Here is a 24,229-nt window from a genome sequence, read left to right as displayed (position 1 = left end):
GTAAAACCCAAATGGTTATATATACCTCATGTTTTCAGCCGAATCTTCTGGCATTGGAGCAACAGTTTGTACAGCTGGAAGGTTTTTGCTGGTAGCACCATTCACAAAACTAGAAGAGGAGGAAGAGGAGGAGGACCCTGAATCCACGGCACCTGTTCCCAAAATAATAATTTTTAGCCTTAAATATAAATTTGTTTAACAAAATAATTTTCATTACATAATTACTACCTGATTTTGAAAGAATTAATCATCTGAATTTCAAAACAGAAATCAATAATCATTTGGCCATTAGTACACTAATAACTCTTTATAATGATAAATAATACTGTTGCATTAAAATCCAGTTGATTTACTTATATTAATTTATCAAAACTACATATTACAAATGGGGTATAAATAAGAGACATCAACAAATGGAAATAATTTTAGATAAAATGAGGCTGATAAAATAATGCAAATTTAGATGTGAAAATTTTATCTGTTTTTAGTCCTATGTTGTAATATTTTTAGTTTTCATCTAAAATATAATTTACAATGAACTGTCTGAACATAATTTGCACCACTGCAGCATCAAATGCTTATTTTGATAAAATGATTGCTTAAGAAGGGCTATAATGAGTATAACTGTACCTGATTTTAAAATAATGAGTTCTCCTCAACAATATGAAGATGCCATTTTAGAATAGATTTTTCTATAATGTAACATGCAAGCATATTAAATAGCTGTGGACTTGAGGGACATCTAGTGTTCCTAAATAATATCTTATCTTACACTAATTCCCACAAAACTGAATTGCTTACTGCGATTTCCACTACAACACTTATACAGCATCTGTGCCCCAAAATCTGAACTAGACAATGGGCCCAGTTTAGATATTGACCCATAAAATATGTGTGTGTGTGTGTGTGTGTATCTCTATATCTCTAAGGAGGATATTTATTACTTACATATTATTTTTCATTGTAATATTATGTACTTTGTATTATCACTGGACCTCTTGCTACCACCACTTCCTATATCTATTAATAATTCATAAAATAGATATTAGAAGAAAATATCATAACTTGTTTCATATAAAGATTAAAAAAGGTGATTTAGTTTTCATTGAACTATGTCTTAAAAACAAGTTCTTACTCAATAAAAATCAATCATAGATCTACTACATTGGCATATTTTTAAAACCTTAACATTTTTTTTTGGTATATATTTTGGTAAAAGGAGAACATTTTTATTCCTATTTCTGGAAAACAGACTGAGTATAAAGAGTAAGACTGTAAACTGGCTAGAAAACTTTAAATAAAGTCTTCAGAAAAACCAGATATAAATATTTATAATATAAATAAATCAAACATGTTATGTTCTTTAACACGACTGTCATTAATGATGTTTATTTGCTAATATAAATATGCTTGATAGAGTAGATTCTACTTACTACAACCCCATAAATGTGTGGTTCATGATATGTCAGACTCAGGTGGTATGATAAACAAGATACAGAAAGCACAAAGAGCTATGAAATTAATAAAAATGGGAAGAATCTAAGGAACAACAATAGATGGAAAAGTTCAAGGCTATACAGTTTGGAGAAGAGAAGGCTACTATAGTCAGGGAAGAAAAGTCAGGGATCATCTTGCGTTGTATAAATACCTAAAATGGAATCACAAAGATTTGGGTAAGGATTTATTTAGCTAATAATCAACAGGAACATTTCTGGAAATTTACAAAAAAAAAGTTATTTTAGGCAGGCTTTTAAAATTTGTAGTGATTTGGAATTTTCTGTTCCTAGACCATTAGGAAAATGTTGGACAATGAATTGGATACAATCGTAAGCTAAGTATATAAATTAATTCAATGTCAAACAATGGTTCTTGTTCACATGCAATTTTTTTTAATCAAGATGAGGCTCTTGTATGCCATCAAGGTTCTTAGGGGAGCTCTGCCTTCCCTTAGAGGATTTAGCAAAAAATATACATTAGAATTCAACCAGTAAATGTCATGACATCTCTTTGCTGTCAATAACACATTTAGTACACTTTGACATTCTTGATACAATTTAAATATCAAACATCAGTATTCAAATTATCTTTTGGTTTTGCTCCCCAAAAACCTTTTACCAATTTGATTTCACTCTGAGAAATGAACTGTGTTTTGAGAAGACTCAAAACAAAAACCAATAGTGTCCTCTAAAATGACCACTAAAAAATACATCCTAGAACTACAGACAAATTCTGAAATGCAGTAACATAAAGTAGAACCTGCTTAAGGATTATGATAATCTTAAATGATTAGGGTATTTTAATTTTTAGATCAAATAAGCAGAAAAATGAAGATATAGAAAACAGAAAGAAAAAGATGAGGTATCACAAAAATATATAAGGACAATACCTGTTGTATTAATCATACTTTTTGGTGTAGCTCCAGTAGCAGCAAATATATTAGAGGTACTGCCTGTTGGCAGCCCACTTCCAGCAGCAGTGGCTCCCACAGTGGTTACAGCTAAACTACCTGGAGGCGGCTTCTTAACAGGCACCACAACACTCCTGCAAAGAAAGAAATGATGGAAAATAACAAATACAAGCTTTAAGATGAATTCTAATCTTGTTATGGCAGATAGATATAGTCAACAACAAATTTTCTTTCTTTCTTTGTCCGTTTTCTTTTAAACTTCTGTGCCCAACTGCATCAGTGAAGAGGATATGGACATTAAGGATACATTGTAAGGTATGCTGACTACCATAATAGATTTGGCAAACGTTTAAGTAGAATCTACAGTTTGCAAACCTTTCTTAAGATAGCATGTGGGCTATAATCAAGAATCTGGGAAAACTGGAAAAATATGTGCTCAAGTCAGAATACTTTGCATATGCATATGTTTTTGGCAAAATATACATAAAATGTCTGTCTTATCTATTTTACATTATCCATATGTAAAATAGTCATAAAAACATTTGAAAGTCAAATTCTCAAACTTCTTTATAGCAAAGCTAAAAATTAAACCAAGGAATACTGAATAAAATCTAATGGCATAGTAAAGTTCATTTATCTGAACAAAATTGGGGTTTTTTCCATAACAGGAATGTTATTATAATGAAAGATGATACACTAGACATTTGGTTAAACATCTATTTCGCTATTAAGCTTCGACTTTCTGAACATACGAGTTGAATATTTTCCCATTTGCTTTAGCATATTTAACTGAATATCATAAAAAAATTCTGCTCATGACATTGTGTTAACCTTAAACAAAAAACGGATGTGAATATTAGTCAATGTAAGAGATAAAGAAACTATTTCTCTAACATAATAAATATCTTTATTTCCTTGCAGTGAAACTTCATTCTTCTCAAAGTTTACAGCACTGCAACTTCATTTAACAAATACTTCCAAGTGTTACTCAACCATCATTGAACTCATTTATCTAGAAAGTAATGTATGAGATATTTCAAGCTCAAATGTAACGCCTGAAAACTGGTAACTGACAGTACAAAAATATCCAATCTAAACTAGGGCTTTTAAGTGTATCTATCTTTTGTCATTTTTGCATTAAAAAGCTCTACTTAAAGGAAACTATATCAATGGCTTATTCTCAAATAGGTCTATGACTTAAACTTCCTTAATACCAACACTTTTTGAAAGAAATATTTTGTTAATGTATTCAATGACTGTCAATGTCAAAAATCTAAATTTGTAAGAATTATTACTCAATTTTTGGAGTACTTACGTTTTTTGTGACCAAAGGTAATATAATAGTAAATAATTTTATTTGTACCAAAATAATTTTCTTCATGATCTCTTTCTGGCTACTTTCTTCTTTTCGCTTTATGGATGCAGTCAAATTCATTGGACTCAACCTTGAACTCTCAACTATCTTATTAAAACATACATTATGTTTTCAATCCCTTCAGTGGCCATTCCTCATCTAATGTCTCCATTTATTTCATTGCGAGGCAGTGTGACATTATAGAAGGAATATAAAATGGAGTTAGAAGACTAAGGCTTGAGAACTAAATCACTCGCAAGCTGTGTGATCTTACATTTTAGTTTCTCACTGTGAAGATGAGAAGACAAATGCCACTTACTTCATATATAAATAGAGAGACTGAATGAGACTATTTAAAAGGACGTTGTCAAATATGAGATGTCTTATAAATGTTAGTAATTGTTATCACTGTCTAAAGTGAAATAATTCTCTGTCTATAAGATAAAAGGTCTCTAGTTATAATGATATACACCAAGATCAATAGGGAAAAAAGAACAAAGTAATATTTTGGCGTTACCACCAAAACTCTTCTCTAAATTTCTAAACTAAAGTTGAGATGGACTATTTCACTGGCTCTCTAGCAAGAAAAAGTTATTTATTCTTAATTTGAAAATAAGTCAGTAGTGAAACTATAACACTTTTTTTCCCTGCATCTCTCATTAAAATCCTTATGGATGAAATAAAGAAATACTGGCTTATTGATGGTGCTGTGAGATGCATTGGTAGATGGTAGAAAAACAAATACCAAAGATTCCTGAGCATTGCCAACTTTGGGTAAAACCTCTGTAACAGACTAGTACACGCATCTTTCAAGGGCAAATATATTATGAAAATTAGTTATTGAAACGAGAGAAAAAAATTTAAATCTCAACAACCTGTAATGATGGCTTGTAAATAAATGCCAAAAAATTTAAATACCTACTAAAAAACTGAAAGTATCTGATTCAATAGCAATTGATGTGAAAGCCTCCAGACACTTCATGGAAGCAAACTCAGTAGTCTGATAGTACAAGATGATACATAAATATAGTAATACAGGGGCTAAAAGCCCAGCTTTCAATGTCAGACAAACCTGAGTTAGAATTCTACCTCCAAGAATAACTAGCTTTGTGGTATTAGGCAAATAATCTTTGTAAGCTCTATTCTCCTCACCTTTAACATGAAGTTCATAATAGTTTTGTACCTCATGTAATTGCTATAAAGATAAAAGGATATAATGTAATAAAGTGCTTAACACTCTACCTGGAATCTTTTAAGTGGTCAATACATTTTTGCTATTATTAGTATTTCTATGGCTCCCAAAAGTGCTCATGCAGTCAAGGTCTACATCAGCACCAGCACCCAGACTGAAAGAAGCAATAATCCTGATACACTTTGCAATTGTCAGACCTCATAAACAAAATCTTACATGCAGTTGAAGGTACCAGATTTCAAGAATCACGACACACAGAATCATGTCCATAAGAGCTACCATGACAGTGGGTCTGGGAAACAAGTTGTGTGAGGAAAGGCTGAAAGACTAGAAAATTATAGTAAAAAAGTGAGAGAAAACTATACCGATTTTTAAAAATATGATGGCATATGATAAGAAAACAAGTTGAAACGTCCATGTATCTCCAAATACCAAATTAAGACAGACAGGAGGGTGAAAACATTTAACGAGCTCTAGTTTCCAACCACTGATGTGTCCAAATGGCTACAATAACCATGTCACAAGGGTTGTGCAGAAAAGTGAAAAGCTGGATTTTGCTGATTTCTCAGATTCTTTTTGAATCTACAACTTTACGCATTTGTAACTATTTCCTTTTTGGTTAACATGGCCAAATTGTTTATGTAGAATCAGAGGACCGTACATTTGTGTCCTTAATATCATTTCTTCACTAATACTACCCATTCCCTAACATCTCAAACCATCTCTGTGCTAAGCAATCTATTTTACAAATAATTTGAAAGCTTACATATATCATGTGTTGATAACACATTAGTTATCTTTTGTAATGTTATTATGTATTTACAACTACTTTTATCTGAAAGTAAAAATTTTTAACTCTTACAAAATCTTCTATTAGATTGTTACTCAACATTTCCTACTTGGTTACCTATTCCAGCTATGCCAAAAGGCTTATTTAAGAGTCTATGTACCCATTGTGGGTACCCATTTAGGGTGCATAAATATCCTAAAATATACATAATTTTTTGGAGCACATACATTTTTATAGAGTTAGCATATAATTTTTATCTGGATTTCAAAAATATAGCCATCAATCTAAACTATTAACATATACTGCTTTTCTTATAGATCTGCTATTCATACTGATGGAGACTTAGAATCCTCTACTCTACACACACTTTACCAACTGCATTTTTCTGTCTTAAGAATATTTTTTCCATGTTTTCCAAATTTCACACTTCCTTTCCACACCTTTAAGACTGAAAACTATAATGAAGTGGGTAATTCCTTTACACTACATATAATCTACACATACTCCAAGGTTGTAAAGGCTATCATCAAAACAGTGCAAGCCAGGAAATTACTGAATCTAATATGCTTCAACAAAATGTTTCCTTGAGTGATTAATTATATGTTTTGTAATACACTGAGTGATATATAATACAGTAAAGTGAAAATTCTTTCATCATTGAATTTATCCTATCTCAAAGCCAGAGATTTGGGATATGATCTCAGATTCATTCATTCATTTAACAAATATTTATTGAGTACTATGATGTGTGAGGGATTGTTCTAAGTTTTGAGATATAGAAATGTATAGAACAGACAAAATCTCTGCCCTCACAGAACTTACATTTCAATAGGGAGAGACAGAAAATAGAATAACATCAATGAGCAAATATAGTAAGTATATCAGGTGGTAAGTGCTATGAGAAAAATAAAGCAGGGACAAGGATAAGTAGTATTGGTGGGGTGGCTAAAAGAAGTCTTACCAAAGGTGGTATTTGAGGAAACACTGAAGGGTGTCAAGGAACAAGACATGAGGATATCTAGGGAAGAGTGCCACAGGCAGAGAGAAGAAGAAGGCTAGTGAGATTCCAGAAGACTGATGGACATTTAGAGTTAAAAGAGATGAGATAAGAAAAGTAATAGAGACTAAGATCATAGGTCCTTGGAGTCCATTGTAAAGAAGTTGGCTTTTTCATAGAGTGGGACCAGAAGCTATTAAAAGCTTAAGAATAAGGGAGGAATACGATCTTAGGTTATAACAGGATCACTCTGGCTGCTATGTTAAGGGGGAAAAGGCAAGCAGGGGGAGACTGATTAGGTGAATACTACAATAATCCGAGCAAGAAATGATGGTAGTTTGGATCAGAATAGCAAAGTGAAACCGGTGAAAAGTGGGTCAGATTTTTACTATATTGAGAAGGCAAAGCAAAAAGGGTTTGCAGAAGACTGGATGTGGGTGTGAAAGAAAAGGTCAAAGACGATGCAAAGATTTTGCCACAAGTAACTGGAAGGCCAGAGCTGCCATTAACTAACATAGGGACGACTATGGTTGCAGCAAGTTTTTATATACCTGTTAAGTTATTAAGCACCCAAGCAGGAATACTCAGTAAGCAACTGCATAGATGAGTTTCTAGTTTAGGGGAGAGATTTGGCCTGAGACGTAAATTTGGGAGTCATCAGCCTACATGCTATTTAATGCCACGAAAGTGGATGAAATCACCAAAGAAGTGAGTGCAAATGGATAGGAAAAGTGGTCCAGGGGCAGAGTCTTGGGGGTCCCCATTAACCAGTTCTGTGAATTTTGTGGAAAGGATATTACTTTATCTGTATACCTCAAGATTTGTCCTAAGTATAAAGTGAGATACTGAAGATAAGAAAAGTCTTTTAAATAGTGACTCATTAAGGCAAGTGAGTTTTATAATTATTTGTGGCACCCTATAAGAATCCCTTTCTTCTTTCTGCTCCCTCTCTCTTTTCTGTAACACTGAGCACTGACAGGTTAAGGGAATACAACTACACTGACAATTTTGGGGGATATAAAGACAAGGAAGACAAGCCCACACCTTTGAGATACTTGACCAAAATATAAGAGACAAACAAATCAACTGTGCAAATCCTTTCAATAATTGCTCTGATCAGAGTAATGCACAGGCCATTTCAGGGACACAAAGGATGTGCATTATCAGGGAAGAGTGAGCTGAGTCTAAAAGGATCAACAGGAATTAACCAGGAGGAGAAAAGTTAGTTCAATAGTAAAAACTGAGTGAGGCACAGAGACATGAGAAAACACAGTAGGTTGAAGGAAGTGCATAGATGCTTAAGACTGGTAAAAGGTGAGGACTTTCTATTCCAAACTAAGTTTATCCTTTACTGTGTAATAACAAGAAATCATTTGAGGATTTGCATCAGCTTTGTATTTAAGAAAAACGTCTCTGGCATAAATGTGGAAGATACATTGGTAGGCAGGGTACACCTGGAAATAACGAGGCCGGTTAGGGGGTAATAGAAGAAATCCACTTGAGATACCAGTGGCCTAAAGTGAGGTGAGAGCTTTGGAAATGGACATATTGTATCTTTTCTAGGATTCAGGTCTTTTAAGCAAGTTCAAAAATAGCCATCTGCTACTTATTTGAGACTAACTACAAGGCCATTTCATTTATCATAGGATTTTGGAACTTTATGCGACTTTTTAGAAATAATGCATTATTCTATATGTTGGGAAACTGAGTCCCAGAAAGCCAAAGAAAATAGATAAAGGTCACACACTAATTACAAAGAGATTCGTTACTAATAGCCAGTTCTCCTAATTTCCAGATTATTAGTCTTTTCCTAACAAGGCTTATAGATGTTAAACATTTATCTTGAAAGAAAAAAACTGGAACTTTGAAGAAAAAACAGTTTGTTACTGATTTTAGGGTGACATTAAAATTAACTGCAGCTCATCAGAAATCACGTTATTTATGAGGTTTTCATGTTTGAGTCTCTATTTTGTAAAATATTTAGAATACCAATAGAAAAAAAGATGTAGAATAAATAATCGAGTATTTCATTAATCTGCCCTTTAGAGAGAGAGACTTTTTCAGCTCACTGAACTGTCTGTGTAAATGCCAGGAGAGACAAAGGCAACAACACTGGGGAAATTAGGATACAACCATGCTTGGTCAAAAGTGCATCTTCTGGCAATTGGCCTTAAAATACTATACCCAGGCCACTTGGAGCATAATAAAAGCTTGGGATTCCAGTGACTACAAATCATAGAAACTTTGAAATGTAGAGATGGCAGATTTTTTATCAATTCAGCCTACATCTACTTGTTCATCCTTTAAGTGATATAATCAAAACACTTTTTTAAAAAAATTCAAAACTATAAGAACAGAAATTAAAGGTCTCAGCAGTAATTACAATCTTTTATAATCTTACCTAATTCTAAATTTAAAAAAATCATTGTAGGAGAATTCCCTCATTTAAACATTTCTTTATTATTTACCCTAATTAGTCATCTTTAGCACTAATGTTAAAAAACTAGAGAGAAAGTACCTAGCCTAAGCTTATACTTTAGGTTTGATAATATGAATGTTATCTATATTGCTTTTTTAGACTTATAATATTTACAATTTTTTTTTTTTATTTAAGTGATTTTCTGTTTCAGAGAATGAAACACTTAGAAGCAAGGATATTAAAAGTCTGAGGGGAAAAAAATACAGACTAGTTTGCCTGAACCAATCAAACCCAGTAATCTGAACATGCACAAGTTTGTAAAATCAAAAAGGATGAAGTATAAATCACGTAAGATTGATGTTTGTTAGCCAGAGAAGTAATACAACTATAAGCTTGCTGTGACATCCCAGACATAAAACAATTTTCTAAAATACAATAACAGTTAAAATACGTGGAGAAGCATACTGTCCTCTGTTTTCTTGTCTTTCTTTTTTTTTTTGTCTTTTCTCCAAACTAAAGTGGATCTCAGGAATCCCTGAGGAATTAAGACTGAGCTAAATTACAGATATATGCCAAATTCTCAAAAGATTAAAAGCATTTGGATAATTAGGATTACAATTTTAGTTTAAAAGATAGGGTAAATCTTAATCGGTGGTTTTAGAGAGAAGCACTACCCCAACCTCAAAGTTACACAGTTGCTAATACACAAAAAATATAGCTCAGCCAGCATATTTTATAAACCATAGATCTACACAGAAATCTATCTAAAGAGATAGCATAGTTGGGGAACTTTGCCACTTGATTTATGAGTACTATGATGAGATTATTAAGCGCTTCTGTTAGAAATAAAACCATGATAAATATTTCTTTGCTTTGCAGTAACAGAACATTAGAAAAGCTGTCATAGTTTCATAATTGTATTTATTCTATACATACAGAACAGTACCAGAAGATATCTTGCATTTTCAGTGCTTTACAATTCATAAACATACATTTGTTAGGGCCACTTAGTGTAACCAAAGACATACACTTAAATCTGCACAGATGATGATCGGAGGAAATGAAAAAAAAAAAAAAAAGAATCAGCACTTTCCACATATGTAGATAAGAATATTTATATAATATTTCATAATACAATCTGATGAAGGCTTTAATACTAAAAAAGGTTTACTTTAGTTAAGTCTAAATTTGATGGTGCAATTTAGCTAATGAAAATAAAATTATAAACTTCAAAACACTGCAATTCATCAATGCTCCATCCTAAGTGGGGAGAAACACCCTATGTAGAACATAAGTTAACATAACTCAAATTATATCAATTGTTTTAGAATTTATTTCCAAGCTTACAATTCAGAATAAGTATAAAGAATACATTGTTAGCATGTTTGCAATGGAACCAATAAACCATTGGCTAAGAAAAGTAAAATCCTAGGTGATTTCCACTGGGATTGTACAATATTATTAGGAAGTATGATTTAGTAACAAAGAAATGAGCAACTGAGTTTATAGCTATTTTTCAACTAAAGATAAAAATGAAAAATACATTATTGGTAGAGTAAGACCCATGATAATTCTGTTTGAAACTGGTAGTATTCAGGACTTTGCTTCTAAAGCCTGTCATTTTGGATCCTATTTTGAAGGAATTCAATGTGATGTTAAAAGACATGTCATAACTTGGATTTCAGACTTTAGTGCATCAGAAACATGTTTATATACTTCATAATGAAATTATATCTACCTTAAGACAGATAAGGCAAATGGTAGCAATATATTGGAAATATAATTGAAAAATGCAGTTGTCCAGAAGCACTTGTGGGGATGATGTCTCTGAAAAGCTGCTCAAAGCTCCAGAGTTTGAAGTTAAATTTTTGATGTTGTCACTCTCAATCTATTGAATGGCTGACAGACAATCAAACCCGTCTGGCTGGCTGGCAGCTCATTTTGCTGGCAGGTGGCAAACAATTAGACACACCAATTTGTGCCTCCTGATGACATTAAAGCATGAAACTAAGTTGTATGCAGGGCATAGTGATTTGTGTGAAAGCATTTCAAAAATAATACTCTTTGCCGTGGCAACTCATTTCAGACTGCCACCTCCCATTATGGCTTTGAGCAGTGAAGACGACAGACTTGAGTTACGTGCAGTGCAAGGCCGCTTCTGTTCAATCCGTCATCAGCGCCCCCTGAGACCTCAATCCCCTCCTTTCATCAATATCACCTCATCATTTACATTTGATAGTACTTGAGCTACTGCATATATTAACTACACTAGAGACCCTTTTCCTAAAAAGAATTGAAATATGCTTTGTGCGCCTCGATTTCATTTCTACTTATGCAATTTAGAATAATGATTCCACTCCCATTGAATTTTGCATAAATGCTACCAGGAACAAATAGAAAGTTCTATATTTTTTAAAGTAATATTCTCAAAAGTGTAATAAATTTTGAGTAGCTACGAATATTGGCACTCAGATGATTACTTTGTTAAGTTTTAATGAAAAAAATTTTCCTAATAATCATCTAAATTAAAACAAAAATATTTTACTTAATCTTTATTTCATTGGATTCTCTTAGGCAAATCACAATAATTCTCTGTATTTATTGTCTTGTATTTTAACAAAATTTAAATTTAAAATTAGATGCAACAACAAAACTTTTATGACCCTAAATTAAATATTTATAGATATATGTAAATCTATATCTATAAATATAATAATTTTTATATATTTATAATAATTATATATATAATTACAGATACTTACATGCATATGTTTATATATACTCATAAATACACATACACATCTATCCTGGGAAGATAAACCACACAGACGAAATAAAGGACATCAATACAAAATAGCATAAGGAACATCCAAGGATCCATATAAATGAGCGTGCAAGGATAATATTATCACAAACTATTAAAACAAGGAAAGATTTTCCTACATTTCATAACTCCTCCTTTGTTATAGTTTTTAAAAACTTCTGACATTTATATTTTATCTTATATGACAATTACTTGTAAATATTTTATCTCCTTTTTCTACTCTGTAAGTTCATAGAAGACAAAACTAACTATCCATCTTTATATCCAACATGACGACTAATGCCATTTATATTTTTCAATAGATTTTCAAGAAATAACTGTAGGACATTGGTTAAAATGTTCATAGGCAAAATGTAAATTATATTTATACATGAAAAAAGATCATTATCCTAACTGAAAATGGCTTTACTGTCACACCTCCACCCTTAAACACTAAAAAATTACTGTCTCTAATTTGGATAAAGCCGTTTGGCCCTTTTAGAGAAAGCAATATGGAATAAATATTACATTTTGACCATACATTTATTTTGACATTCGAGTTTAAGAAAGAATTGATTTCCTAACTTGATCTTTTCTCTCTAAAACAAAAACAATTGCTTATTGACACATATATAAAAATTTTGCGTAGAAAAAAGTGTTTTAAACATCAATAACAATTTAATTCAGATGATAAACATATTCTTTAGTTTACACATTAACATCAATCCCAGTGTCAAAGTACTATTGTTAGTAATTGGTATTTGTCCTAAAATAGTTTTCTAATGCTGCACATGTTTTTAAATTGTAGGATATATTACATGCACAATTTGATTCTGAAATATTTTATTCTGCTTTTGTGAACCATCATTTTTATGATATGCATATTAGAATAGAAAAAAGAATTATTTGTTCTCAACTAAAAATTCCTTGTATGATTTAACATTTGAATGTAGACATGTGGGCCATATTATAAGTATGCCTTTCAGCAATGTTTACTTTCAAATATATGTCTTTACTTTTACATCATACTGGAAATATCATAAGGAAGATGATTATGTACATTTTTTTATTTTTTCCATATATTTGCATTTAAAACTCAAACAAGTTTTATTACTTAAAGCAAACTATTTAATCTCCAACAATTATTACAGTTATCAATAATATTATATTGGAATTTCAGAGCTAGACTAGACCGTAGAGAGATTTGGCCTATCCCCTCCCCCATTTTATCCATGAAACCAGTAAGCTCAAAAAGATAAAATGACTTCCCCAATGTAGTGTAGTCACTTGAAGATGGATTATAATCAGAATCCAGGTTTCCCTATTTCCAATTCAATGTGCTATCATCCATTTCATACTGAAACCCTTTTTTTGAGATGTATTATTAAAATGCCTTACTACAAGATCAATCAGGTTGGCCTGTCACCTTGATATTCTTTGTAGTAAGAAGCTACATTAATAAATATGATGTGTTCGAGACTCTCCTAATATTTTTAGATTAACAGACTCTCATTTTCCGTCTATGTATAGAGCACTGTGACTAACACATGCAGTACCTACCTGTCAAAGGAATGGAACTGCATAGGAAGAATCGCCTGTGCTTCTCTCTTCAGTGCTGGATCTGGGTATGGGATGGGTTCAGGGCCACATTCTGCGATTTCAACTGGGGCAGCCACAAGACTCTTCAATATTTCCTTGACATTGATACCTTTGGTTTGACTGATGCTAGATATGGATGGTGCAGGCTTCAACATTTCACTGGGGTTCTCAGTTAAGCTTTCCTGTGATTTTTTCACTTCAGAGGACAAAGTGGATAACAGTTCACTCATGGCATCGGGGCCTGTGTTAGTCTCTAATTCTGCCCCATTCAGGATGCTAGTCACTTGCTCCTCTCCAATTCCTGAATCTGTATGAGGAATGGAACTTTCTAGCTGAATATCTTCGCCAGGAGTTGGTGTTTCTTTTTCCTTTATAGTGTCTGGAAATGCAGCAGGTGTTTCTGTAATGAAAGAAACTAGTTTAAACAAAAACCTTCACAAGTGAAAACCCAGTATTATTAATAAAATATTCTCACATATTAGAATAGAAAATAAAACCTGTAAGAAACAAAAAAAATCTACTAATTGGATGTGCATAACAACACAACAGGGTTAAAACATATCATCCATATACATCTGCCATTTTGTTCAGTAAGTATCAACAGAACCTTGTTTCTTTTATAAATCATCTGGCATTTAAAAGCACGGAGAAATAGTTCCTACAATTTTTTATAGCAGCTTAAAAATAATTATTATATGAAGCACCCTTTTTATCTTTTCATTGTTAGCTACCAATCATATAAAGGAAATTCTTATACATCTCTAATATTGTCCTTAAAAATATGAAGCCATTTTTATGCCTTTTTGGTATAACATTCTAAAAATGTTTCCAAATAAATGAGGACCTTGAAAAATTTATCCAATGTAATTATAGTGGGAATAATAATAGCTTTTAACTCAATAAAGTCATGGTGAAGAAGAAAATAAGGTATTATACGTAAATTATTTGTAGTTCATGCATAAAATGGATACTTAGTAAATGTTAGCTATCTGTACTACTTTAACATATATTTAAGTTTATCCTTTACAAAACCAGAAGGGTAGACTAAATTATTTCTAAGATCTCTTCAAAATTAATATCTGTAAGCTCTAGAAAGCTGCCCTTAGGTTTTGTTGTTTCTTTGTTTTGAAAAGTTATTGGGACAGAAAATCAGGAGATTGCTCAACAGGGGAACAGGCCATCTTGATTTCAGTAAGACAGCTCACAAAACCTTTGGTGAAGTCTCTAGCGAAAACACAGTGAAACACTGTTTTGATGAAACTACTCTTGAGTGGGATCATAACTTGTTCAAAGTTTTACACACATGTGCTGAAGGATTAGAGATAATGTGCAGGAATTTCTTTAGCAACAGGGCTCAATTCTTAGACTTTATAAAACAGCTTTTCTAATTTCTTGAATATACATTAACTTTATAACATTCAAATTTACTGAGGACATTAATTTATAATTTTTCAAAATTAATTTTAGAATAATTTTGCCAAGTTTTCAAAAGAAAGAAAAGGTATTTTCTATATTCTCCTTTTCTTTTGATTCAAATTGTATCAAATCTATATGTTAATTTAGAAATAAATAGTATCTTCATATTATTCAATCTTCCTAGTATACAATATTCATTTAAATTAACTAAAATACTTATATCTCTCACAATTCACTGTTACAATTTTCCTCATATTTATTAAATCAGTTTTAGTTTTGCTTGTTTGTTTGGTCAAAGATGTTAGAACTGAAATAAGAAAAGCTTAATTAGTAGAACACGATAATGAATCTTATTATCTTATTACATGACCAACATGAAAAGTAGGTAGATCTATTCTTTGTTGTTCCCAAGAAAAAAAATTAAAATAAGCACATGAAAGTTCTGAGCAGACAGATAATATCAACACTACTACTGTCAAAGCACTAGAGAAGGAAAAATGTAAGAGGTAAAGACAACCGTTTTGCATATTTTTAAAAACCCTGTGAGAGAATATTAAGACAAATGAGAATCATAGCATTAGGCATGAGAATGAAGGGAAAGAATCAAGATGCTTCCGGAATATCTAGCTTAAGGAAAAAAAAGAATGGAGATATGCCACTAGCTGAGGAAGGAAGCAAAAGAGAAGCATGTTTAGGGGCTGGCCCCGTGGCCGAGCTGTTAAGTTTGCGCGCTCCGCTGCAGGCGGCCCAGTGTTTCGTTGGTTCGAATCCTGGGCGCGGACATGACACTGCTCATCAAGCCATGCTGAGGCAGCATCCCACATGCCACAACTAGAAGGACCCACAACAAAGAATATACAACTATGTACCGGGGGGGCTTTGGGGAGAAAAAGGAAAAAATAAAATCTTTAAAAAAAAGAGAAGCATGTTTTTTTCAGGAAAATAATGAATTAAATTTTCAATCAATTGAGTCTGCAGAATCTCTGGGATATTTTTATCTGTAGGTCAAGAGAAGTATAGCCATATATTTGGGGATCATTCAAACTGAGGTGATAATCGAAACTTTGGAAGTTGATGAAATAATAATGAGAAGATGGCTAAGGTAGTTATTTCCACTGTGAGAGATGCTACTGAACATATTTAATGCATGTTCACATCTACAGATTACACATTTTTGGACGAAAATAATTATGACAGAAAAATCAAGGGAGAATTAAATAGCAGCAGTGACATTTCTATGACAATAGGACAGAGAATGTAAACACAGAAACTAAGAACTCTAACATCAACAAAAAATCAAGGTAGCATGGGCTAACTTTTCTTATAGACTTTAATTATCAAAAGGCATATAATCAAGTCTAGTACTTATTCTGAATTTAGCTGATTCATAGATTTGGCCTAGAGTTTTGGCTTTACCCTAATATGATATCTCAGTATCTTTATTTACAGTGTGTTTTACATTAAGAGCTACAAGAAAAATGTAAACTTTTCAAGTTACAGTAGTCTAAAATATAAGTATACAAAATATCTAGGAAAATAAAATCTTTGATTTAGTGTCTACAGGGTACTATATAAAAATATTTTTTCTACTAATGATATAATTTTTGGCTTTTATGTTCAAATGACTCTCAATGGACAATTACAATCTATAATTCACTAACCAGACACTTGGAACTCCAAATTAATCTTGACCTCTCAAGTATAAAAGCCAATTAAAAGTTTATTAAAATTAAATATTAGAGTATTTTCAAATGACTCATCAAGATATTTACACAGTAATAAAATCTTAATTTTATTTTTACTGTGACTGTTAAAAAATGACTTAAAAATGAAGCAGTAGTTTTGATATTCCAATAACAACTCTCTTCAAAAAATAAGTTTTGTAAAGCATACCTCGTGACCATGTTACATAGAAATAAAAATAAACACCAATGGAAAATTTCATAGTAATAATTGCAAATAAAAAACAGATCAGTATCCAAAGAACTCACCTTAATTTCCCATTATGCATTAACATCTCCTATAGATCATGCTCTCAGTTGACAGCATAAACTTCAGCTTAGATAACTTATATGTTTTCAAAATGCTTCTTTTTGACACTAAAATACTTTGAGGGTTTAACCCAATTGACTTCAATATGAAGTTAGGCATGAACAGCAGAGAAAGTATAAATGATTGCATCTGTGCAGGTTATATCAATGACAGTAGACTTGTAACTTTTCAATAGTTCTCATCAGTTTCTGTAGCAATACGCCATGTCAGCACGCAAAGCAGAAACATTACTAGCCTGAGCGATATTAACCTTGTCAGAAACATGCAGTTGGATGCCAGATGCCTCTTTTTCTTACTGTTTTTCATTGAACATAATGAGTTCATCTAATACATTTTGGAAAAAACATGGGGTTAAGTTCAGCAAACGACATGACTTCTACAAGGTGACCTCATTTATCACATTCCTTCCTCCAAAAATCTTGTTTTACAGTGATTTATGAAGTGTTTCAATATGTTTTACCTATTAAATTATTCAAATTGCTATTTTCCAAACTATCTAAATAAGAAATAAAATGAGCATACAGCTCCTTGTTAGTACAGCACTAAAAATTATATTAAGATCAATTATTTGCTCTTCAAATAGTAATATTAAGCAAACTAAATCACATTAGAGTAATTTAAAACATAAAAATCTGTATATAAGTAACTTGTATATTTTCTTTATATTAAATCCCAAAGTGCCAAATTAAGCTACATAAAAATTAATCTGAACTCCAAAGAGGAAAAATGCCATACATATAAAGATTTAAAATCATTATTAAAGCTTACTTTACACAAAAAAAGACTATAATGCATTGAGTAATTATTTGCAATTATTTGTATATGATTCAGTTTTCTTGTTTGCTACAGTAAATGTATGAAAATAACACAACTTCAGGAATTCAATATTGTTATGAAAGAATATGCCCATAATAGACAAAATTAAAATTCAGAAAAAACAATTCAGAACCAAGAAGGTACTTCCAATTGATGTTTTTGACTATGATGCATAGATCTATTTGAGTTTATCCTACTACAAGTGCATTGAGCTCTTAAGATGTGTATACTAGTGATTTTCATCAAATTTGGAACGTTTTCAGGCCAATATTTCTTCAAATATTCTTTCTGCCCCTTTCTCTCTCTCAATTCTCCTCTGCGACTCCTATTGTGTGTATGTTAGTTCACCTGATTGTGTCTCACAGGTCTCTGAGGGTCTCTTATTTTTCTTCATTCATTTATTCATTTGGTTCCTCAGAATAGGATAATCATAATGGACTTATCTTCAAATATGCTGACTCTTTCTTCTGCCAACTCAAATCTTCTGTTGAACCCCTCTAATGAATTTTTCATTTTAATTATTATAATCTTCAAATCCAGAATTTCTATGGAGTTCTTTTCTACAGTATTTCTTTATTGATATTCTCTTTGGTGAAACATCACCCTCATACTTTTAATTCTTTAGAAAAGGTTTCCTTTAATTATTTGAGCATATTTACAATGGCTGATTTAAAGCATTTTGTCCGGTAAACCCAAAATCAGGGCTTCCTCAGGGGTAGTGTTTATTGACTGCCTTTTCCCCCCATGTATTGGCCATACTTTCCTGTTTCTTTGCATTTTTCATACTTTTTTGTTGTTGAAAACTAGACATTTTAAATAATATAATGTGGCACTCCTGGAAATCAGACCCTTCCCATGGGGTTCACAGTTGTTCTGTTTGTTTATTTACTGACTTTCCTGAACTCATTCTGTAAAATCTATATTCCCTGTCACCTTCAGCCACTGAAGTCTCTGCTCCATTAGCCTAGTGGTCAGCTAATGACTAGACAGAGATTGCCTTACATGTCTTGAACCAGTAAGTCTTCCACTCTTTGCCAGAAGGCTGTGTGTGTGCGTTGGGGCATGCTTTTAACCCTCCTATTTACAACCCTCCCTTAGCCTTCTTTTTCTGCTTGCACAGGGCTTCAAGATCAGCCAGAGGTAAGTGATTAGGGACTTCTCACATCTTCCCTGGGCCTCAGTACAGTCCCAAAAATAGTGACATCTCATTCTTAGATCTTTTTAAGATTTTTGGTAAGGCTCTTGTTTGCCCCAACTGGTAGTGCCACCTCAGGCAGTTGCAAGGTTAAACAAATTGCTGCTGATTATTTTCACAAACACTTTGGAAATAGGGCTTTTCTCTGATCAGGTCAAATAATGACAAGGTGATGAATGAAGCTTTCCCAGGAAGTTGCCAAACAGGTCAAATAGTGACAATGGTCTAAGATGGGACTTCCTAAAAACTCCAAACTCAGTTGGCCTTATTCCAGTGGCCACTAGCCTGCTGTTTTTCACAGCTGCCACAGTTGTCTGACTGCTGGTTTTCAAGGCTACGGAGCCTAGGAGAGGCGGATAGCAATAGGGAAACTTAAACCACCACAAAGCTTGCTGTTCTCATGAAGATGATGCAGTTTTTCTTGAATTAATACTCTCTAAATTGTTGCAAGCCTTTGATTACTTTCCAGAGAACTGAAAAATTCGATTTCAACATTTTTTTTTTTAAGGAAGATTAGCCCTGAGCTAAAATCTGCCGCCAATCCTCTTCTTTTTGCTGAGGAAGCCAAGCCCTGAGCTAACATCCTTGCCTACCATCTTCCTCTACTTTTTATGTGGGACGCCTGCCACAGCATGGCTTGACAAGTGATGCACAGGTCTGCACCCGGGATCCAAACCAGCAAGCCTGGGCCACCGAAGTGGAGTGTGCGAACTTAACCCCTGCATCACCAGGCCGGCCCCATGATTTCAACAATTTTTGCCAGTGTCCTCATTGCTTTTTTGGAGGAGCAGTTTTTTGGAGGTCCTTATTTCTCTCTTCCAGATGTCCCATCTCCTAAGTGATGTTTAAAATTGAAATTTTAGTATAGTTCCAATTTGCACATTTTAAATAAAATATCAATTTGAAATTTTAAAATATTCATATATACATATTTTGCTTTTCTCTTGCCCTAGCTTGTGTTTGTACTCTTTTTCTTCTCAAAGAAAAAAAATACTTTTCCTGCTGAAATACATCACACATTTCTATAACACTACTAATAAAATGCCAACATATATGCCTAAAAATTTTATGTTGCAGAAAAACAACCATCAAATATGGTATAACTCTGTTGATATCAATTAGATAAGCCACAATTTACATATTACATATGGTTAAGAGTTCAAGCTTTGAAATTAAGACTGTTTGACTTTCAGTCAAGACTTCTTTACCACTTATTAGCTTTATGATGTAGGATGAACCATTTAACTTTTCTCAGCCTCACTCTTTTATCTGTAAAATGGGCATAATAATAGTACATACATTAGAGGAATGTTGTGATGATTAAAGAGCATAATTCACGAATAGCGCCTAGCATAAAGTAATCTCAGTATAAAGTTTTGTACCTGCTGCTGCTATTATCAATTGTACTGTTATAACAATTACCGTCATCAACATCATCATCATATCCTATAGGATCCTATGTCCTACTTAAAAGAAAATACACAGCCCAACTACTCTATCAGTTTTTCTCTCTACTCATCTTCAATTTCCATCTCTCTTCCTAGCTCTGGTCCCTTTATCTGTAGACCAATAACTCCTACCCTAAAAGAACAATCTCTCACTCTCACCTCCCCTTATATTTCTAACCCTTAAGCTACTTTGGGTGGTTCTCCTTTCTTTCTAAAGGGAATATGTCATAACGAAAAGATCACGGGAATGTAATCAAATTGATCAAAGTTCCAATTCTTTCTCCACAACTTACTAGTTTTCCACATTATCTTGGATAAATTAGTTATGAAACTCTGAAAGAGTTGCAAGAACTGCACTTGAAAATGTAGATCTTAAGTATGCTGTTAGGCTTAAGAAATCTCTCAAGCTATCACCTGTAATGTCCTTCTTTAATTGAGCTTTCCAAAGACTTAGAAGATTTCCATAGACATCTCAAAATTAATACACTTAGATACCTGTTTCCTTCCCCAGATTAGGGAAGTTTTAAGCCATTATTTCTTCAAATAAGATTTCTACCCCTTTCTCCCTCTCTTCTCCTTCTGTGAGCCCTATAATGCGAATATTAGTCCATCTGATTCTGTCCCATAAGCCCTTTGTGCTGTCTTCACTTTTTTCATTCTTTTTTCTTTTTGCTGCTCTGGGTGAGTTCCATTGCCCTATCTTCAAGTTGACTGATCCTTTCTTCTGCTTCATTTAGTCTCATGTTGACACCCTCCAGTGTATTTTTCAGTTTAGTTATTGTAGTCTTCAGCTCTGTGACTTTTATTTGGTACTTCCTTATATTTTTTTCTCTCTCTTTTGAAGCTCTGTGTTCATCCATTCTTCTCCCCAGTCCAGTGAGCATCGTTATGACTATCACCTTAAATTCTTTATCAGATAAATTACTTATCTCTGTGTCATTAAGGTTTTCTCCCGAGGTTTTATCTTGTTTTTCCATGTGCAACATATTCCTTTGTTTTTTTATTTTGCTTGACTCTCTGTGCTGGTTTATATACAGTAGGTGAAGCAACCACCTCTTCCAGTCTGGAAGGAGTGGCCTTATGTAGAAGATGAACCTTGTTGTTCAACCCTGCCCCAGCTCTTTGTTGTCTCTCAAACCTTTGTGCTTGTCCAAGCAGCCTATTATATTTTTAACAGCTCCCACCTAGATCTCAACACTTGGATTCAGGCTAATTGAAAGCTATACCCTCAGACAGCAGCTTTTAAAAATATGCAAATATATACAGTTCTGTGGGACCACAAGCATAAGGCCCCCCGGCCACCGGAGTCAGATAATCCGGTGGTGTCCCTTGCATGGCAGTTGCAAACCTGAGGCTCCATGTGAGTATATAAGCTCTTTTCTAGGAGATACCGTTGAGCTGGAGCAAGTCATAAAGACATTATCAAGATGGCATCCACAGCCTAAGTTCCTTGAGAGGAGCCTAAGTTCATTGAGAGAAGCTCCACAGGCCACTAGATGTATATCAATTCTGAAGCCTGCCCCTCAGACTGAAGCTCCAGCACAAGCAACAAGGCCTCCTTCACAGAAAGACTGGAGGGTATGCCTCAACTGGCTGTCCATGCAGTGCCCTGGGGATGGCAGCCTGCCAAAAACCATCTCTCTGATTGCCACAGTTCCTTTGGACCCAGGAAGGCAAGCCCTGCTGGCCACCAGAGCCAGGCAATCAAGGGGGGATTCTGTGGGTGGCAGCCTCAAAACCCAGGGCAGTAGATGTAAATACCAGGGCACCAGACACGTATAAAACTCCCTTCCAGAAGATTCTAGCACTCTGAAGTCTGGCAGAAGGAGAATGCAAAGAGAGCACCCACCCTCTAAGGTCTCTAAAAAGGATTATAGTCAGCCCATAGACACTTGTTTAATTAGAAGACTGCCCATCAAGTTGTAGCCATGATAATTATCTAATAGGCCTCTTTCACAGAAAGAGAAGTCCTGGGTCTGTTGCCTTTTGCTGTGACCTGTGTTTAACAACTCCTTCTCCATTGGCTACAATTCTGTGGAACCCTGAGCATAAGCCCCACTGGGCACCAGAGCCAGGCAGTCAAGAGGCATTGCCTGGTGGCAGCTACAAAAATTAGGAAAGCAGACTTGTGTGGACTAAATTATCCAATCTCTAATCAAAAGATATAGAGTGGCTGGGGGCCAGTCTCCTGGTCAAGTGGCTAAATTTCCACATGTTCCACTTCATTGGTCTGGTTTCACAAGTTCAGATTCTAGATGCAGACCTATACCATTCATCAAGCCATGCTGTGGCAGCGATCCACATATAAAATAGAGGAAGATCGTCACAGATGTTAGCTCTGGGCTAATCTTCCTCAAAAAAAGATACAGAGTGGCTGAATAAATAGAAAAACAGGACCATCTATATGTTACCTAGAAGATACTCACTTTAGATGTAAGGAGACACACAGACTGAGAGTGAAAGGATGGAAAAGATCACCCATGCAAATAGAAACCAAAATAAAGCTGGAGTAACTATACTTATATCAGACAAAACAGACTTTAAAACAAATACTGTAATAAGAGACAAAGATAAGTGTTACATAATGATTAAGGAGTCAATCCAAAAAGAGGATATAACATTTGTAAATATTTATGCACCCAAGATAGAAGCAACTACACATATAAAGGAAATCTTAACAGACCTAAAGAGAGAATTAGACAGCAATACAATAATAGTGGGGGACTTTAATACCCCACTACATCAATGAGTAGATCCTCCACACAGAAAACCAACATGGAAACCTCAGACTTAAACAAAACATTAGATAAGATGGACTTGATATATACATAACGTTTCATCCCAAAGCAACTGAATACACATTCTTCTCAAATGTATATGGAACATTTTCCAGGATAGATCATATGTTAGGTAACAAGTCTTAATAAGTTTCAAAGCATTGAAATCATATTGAGCATATTTTCTGACCACAATGATATAAAACCAGAAATTAATTACATGAAGAAAACTGGAAAATTCACAAATATGTGGAGATTAAACAACACGCTACTGAAAAACCAATGGGTCAAAGAAGAAAGCAAAAAATACCTTGAAACAAATGAAAATGTAAATAATAACATACCAAAATTTGTTGGATGCAGCAAATGCAGTTCTAAGAGGGAAATTCACAGCAATAAATGCCTCCCTCAAGAAATGAGAGAAGTCTCAAATAAACAACCTAACTTTATACCTCAAGGAACTAGCAAAAGAAGAACAAACAAAGCCCAAAGTTAGTAGAAGGAAAGAAATAGCAAAGATCAGAGCAGAAAGAAATGAAATAGAGATTAAAAGACAACAGAGAAGATGAATGAAATGTAGAATTGCAGGGAACTCTTCCAAACTCAACTTATAATGCCAGTATTACCCTGATACCAAAACCAGACAAGGACATCACAAGAAAAGAAAATTACGGGCCAATATCCCTGATGAACATAGATGTAAAAATCCTCAACAAAATATTAGCAAACCAAAATCAACAATACGTTAAAAGGATCATATACCACAATCAAGTGGGATTTAATATAGAGATGCAAGAATGGTTCAACATCTGCAAATCAGTCAATGTGATACACCACATTAACAAAATGAAGGGAGAAAAATCATATGGTCATCTCAATAGATGCAAAAAAACCATTTGACAAAATTCAGCATCCATTTATTATAAAAATTCTCAACAGAGGGTACCTCAACATAATAAAGGCC

At 33.6% G+C, this 24,229-nt stretch overlaps 1 protein-coding gene across 9 annotated transcripts in view; it reads right to left on the bottom strand.

Annotated features, from left to right (window-relative positions):
• Positions 1-24,229, bottom strand: part of NBEA (neurobeachin) — a 680,233-nt gene that overhangs the window by 406,031 nt on the left and 249,973 nt on the right. For 8 of the 9 annotated variants that reach the window (XM_070520525.1, XM_070520517.1, XM_070520519.1 and 5 more), the window contains 3 exons: positions 13,523-13,961; positions 2,387-2,541; positions 26-152 (listed from right to left, as the gene is read on the bottom strand). In XM_070520525.1, the coding sequence (XP_070376626.1) occupies positions 26-152; positions 2,387-2,541; positions 13,523-13,961 (721 nt within the window). The remainder of the gene's footprint in view (positions 1-25; positions 153-2,386; positions 2,542-13,522; positions 13,962-24,229) is intronic. The other variant, XM_070520518.1, reaches the window with a different exon arrangement.

Source organism: Equus asinus, chromosome 11, assembly GCF_041296235.1.
Source record: "Equus asinus isolate D_3611 breed Donkey chromosome 11, EquAss-T2T_v2, whole genome shotgun sequence".
In the NCBI taxonomy this organism is placed as follows: Eukaryota; Metazoa; Chordata; class Mammalia; order Perissodactyla; family Equidae; genus Equus; species Equus asinus.
The sequence above is the reverse complement of the archived record's forward strand: the minus strand, read 5'-3'. Positions and strand labels throughout refer to the sequence as shown.